We start from the raw sequence: 1,842 nt of genomic DNA on the forward strand, positions 1-1,842 counted from the left end.
GCTTAAGATCAGCTTCAAACTGTGCAGAGGGCAGTGTTATTTCCATTTTTAATTCTTTCTTGGGCAAGTGCGCTTCCACAGAAGGGACGTCGGTTTCTGCCGCTGGGACATCTTTCCCTTTGGGCAGCGAAATTCCAAATTTGGGCATATGGAACTTGGGCATTTGGAACTTCCTATCTCCACTTTCCAGCTTGACATCAGGGCCCTGCACAGAAACCTTTCCAGATGGAGGCTCTATGGCAATGTCAGGAGCTTTCAGTTCCAGGCTGGCAGAGTCTGTTGGAATCTTTACTTCAGGTGGAGATATGGTAATATCTCCTCCTTTCACCTCAGGTTTCTCAACCCGGATCTCAGCTTCAGGAAGAGAAATGTCCACTTTAGGCATACTGACATCCACATCGACTTTGGGGCCCTTGATATCTGGTTTGGAGAATCCCATGCTGGGCATCTTGAACTTTGGCATGTGTATCTTCAGTCCTCCCCTGTCGATGGTGCCTTCAGTCTCTGGCAATTTTACAGCCTCTGCACCATCAGACACCTCAGCTTTTACTTTATGAAGGGCAACTTCAGCTTCAACCTTTGGCAGGGAGATCCCTACTTCTGGTCCTTTGACCTTGGGGACCTTGACGCTAGGCATCTTTGCTTTAGGAATTTTCATTTTGCCCTTATCTCCAATCTCCACATCCATGCTGGGTGCATCTACCTCCACTTTGGGCAGCTTAAAATCAGCTTCAAGCGGCGGAGAGCGCAATGTTATTTCTGTTTTCAATTCTGTCTTGGGTAAGTCTGCTTCCACAGAAGGGATGCCGATTTCTGCCTCTGGGACACCTGTCCCTTTGGGCAGCGAAATTCCAAATTTGGGCATATGGAACTTGGGCATTTGGAATTTCATATCCCCACTTTCCAGACTGACATCGGGGCCCTGTACAGAAGCCTTACCAGATGCAGGCTCTATGGCTACGTCGGGAGCTTTCAGTTCCAGGCTGGCTGAGCCCGTTGGAATCTTTACTTCAGATGCAGATACAGTAATAGCTCCTCCTTTCACCTCAGGTTTCTCAACATGGAGCTCAACTTCCAGAAGGGAATGGTCCACTTTAGGCATACTGACATCCACATCGACTTTATGGCCCTTGATGTCTGGTTTGGAGAAACCCATGCTGGGCATCTTGAACTTTGGCATGTGTATCTTCAGTCCTCCCCCGTCGATGGTGCCTTCAGTCTCTGGCAATTTTATGGCCTCTCCGCCATCAGACACCTCAGCTTTTACTTTGGGAAGGGCAACTTCAGCTTCAAGCTTTGGCAGGGAGAACCCAACTTCTGGGCCTTTGACCTTGGGGACCTTGACGCTAGGCGTCTTTGCTTTAGGAGTTTTGATTTTGCCCTTATCTCCAATCTCCACGTCCAAGCTAGGTGCATCTACCTCCACTTCTGGCACCTTAAGGTCAGCTTCAAACTGTGCAGAGGGCAGTGTTACTTCCGTTTTTAATTCTTTCTTGGGCAAGTGTGCTTCCACAGAAGGGACGTCGGTTTCTGCCTCTGGGACACCTTTCCCTTTGGGCAGCGAAATTCCAAATTTGGGCATATGGAACTTGGGCATTTGGAACTTCCTATCTCCGCTTTCCAGCTTGACATCGGGACCCTGTACAGAAACCTTTCCAGATGGAGGCTCTATGGCTACGTCGGGAGCTTTCAATTCCAGGCTGGCCAAGTCTGTTGGAATCTTTACTTCAGGAGATGATATGATAATGTCTCCTCCCTTCACTTCAGGTTTCTCAACCTGGATCTCAGCTTCGGGAAGAGAAATGTCCACTTTAGGCATACTGACATCCACATCGACTTTGG

The 1,842-nt window shown here is 48.7% G+C and overlaps 1 protein-coding gene across 1 annotated transcript in view; it reads right to left on the reverse strand.

Moving 5' to 3' along the window:
* Positions 1-1,836, reverse strand: part of LOC107299469 (neuroblast differentiation-associated protein AHNAK-like) — a 6,733-nt gene extending 4,897 nt beyond the window's left edge. The window contains exon 1 of the mRNA XM_029286781.1: positions 21-1,836. Within this exon, the coding sequence (XP_029142614.1) occupies positions 21-1,819 (1,799 nt within the window). The 5' untranslated portion in view covers positions 1,820-1,836. The remainder of the gene's footprint in view (positions 1-20) is intronic.
* Positions 1,837-1,842: the final 6 nt, after the last annotated feature.

Source organism: Protobothrops mucrosquamatus, unplaced genomic scaffold, assembly GCF_001527695.2.
Source record: "Protobothrops mucrosquamatus isolate PMUCROS unplaced genomic scaffold, P.Mucros_1.0 scaffold4974, whole genome shotgun sequence".
Classification (NCBI taxonomy): domain Eukaryota; kingdom Metazoa; phylum Chordata; class Lepidosauria; order Squamata; family Viperidae; genus Protobothrops; species Protobothrops mucrosquamatus.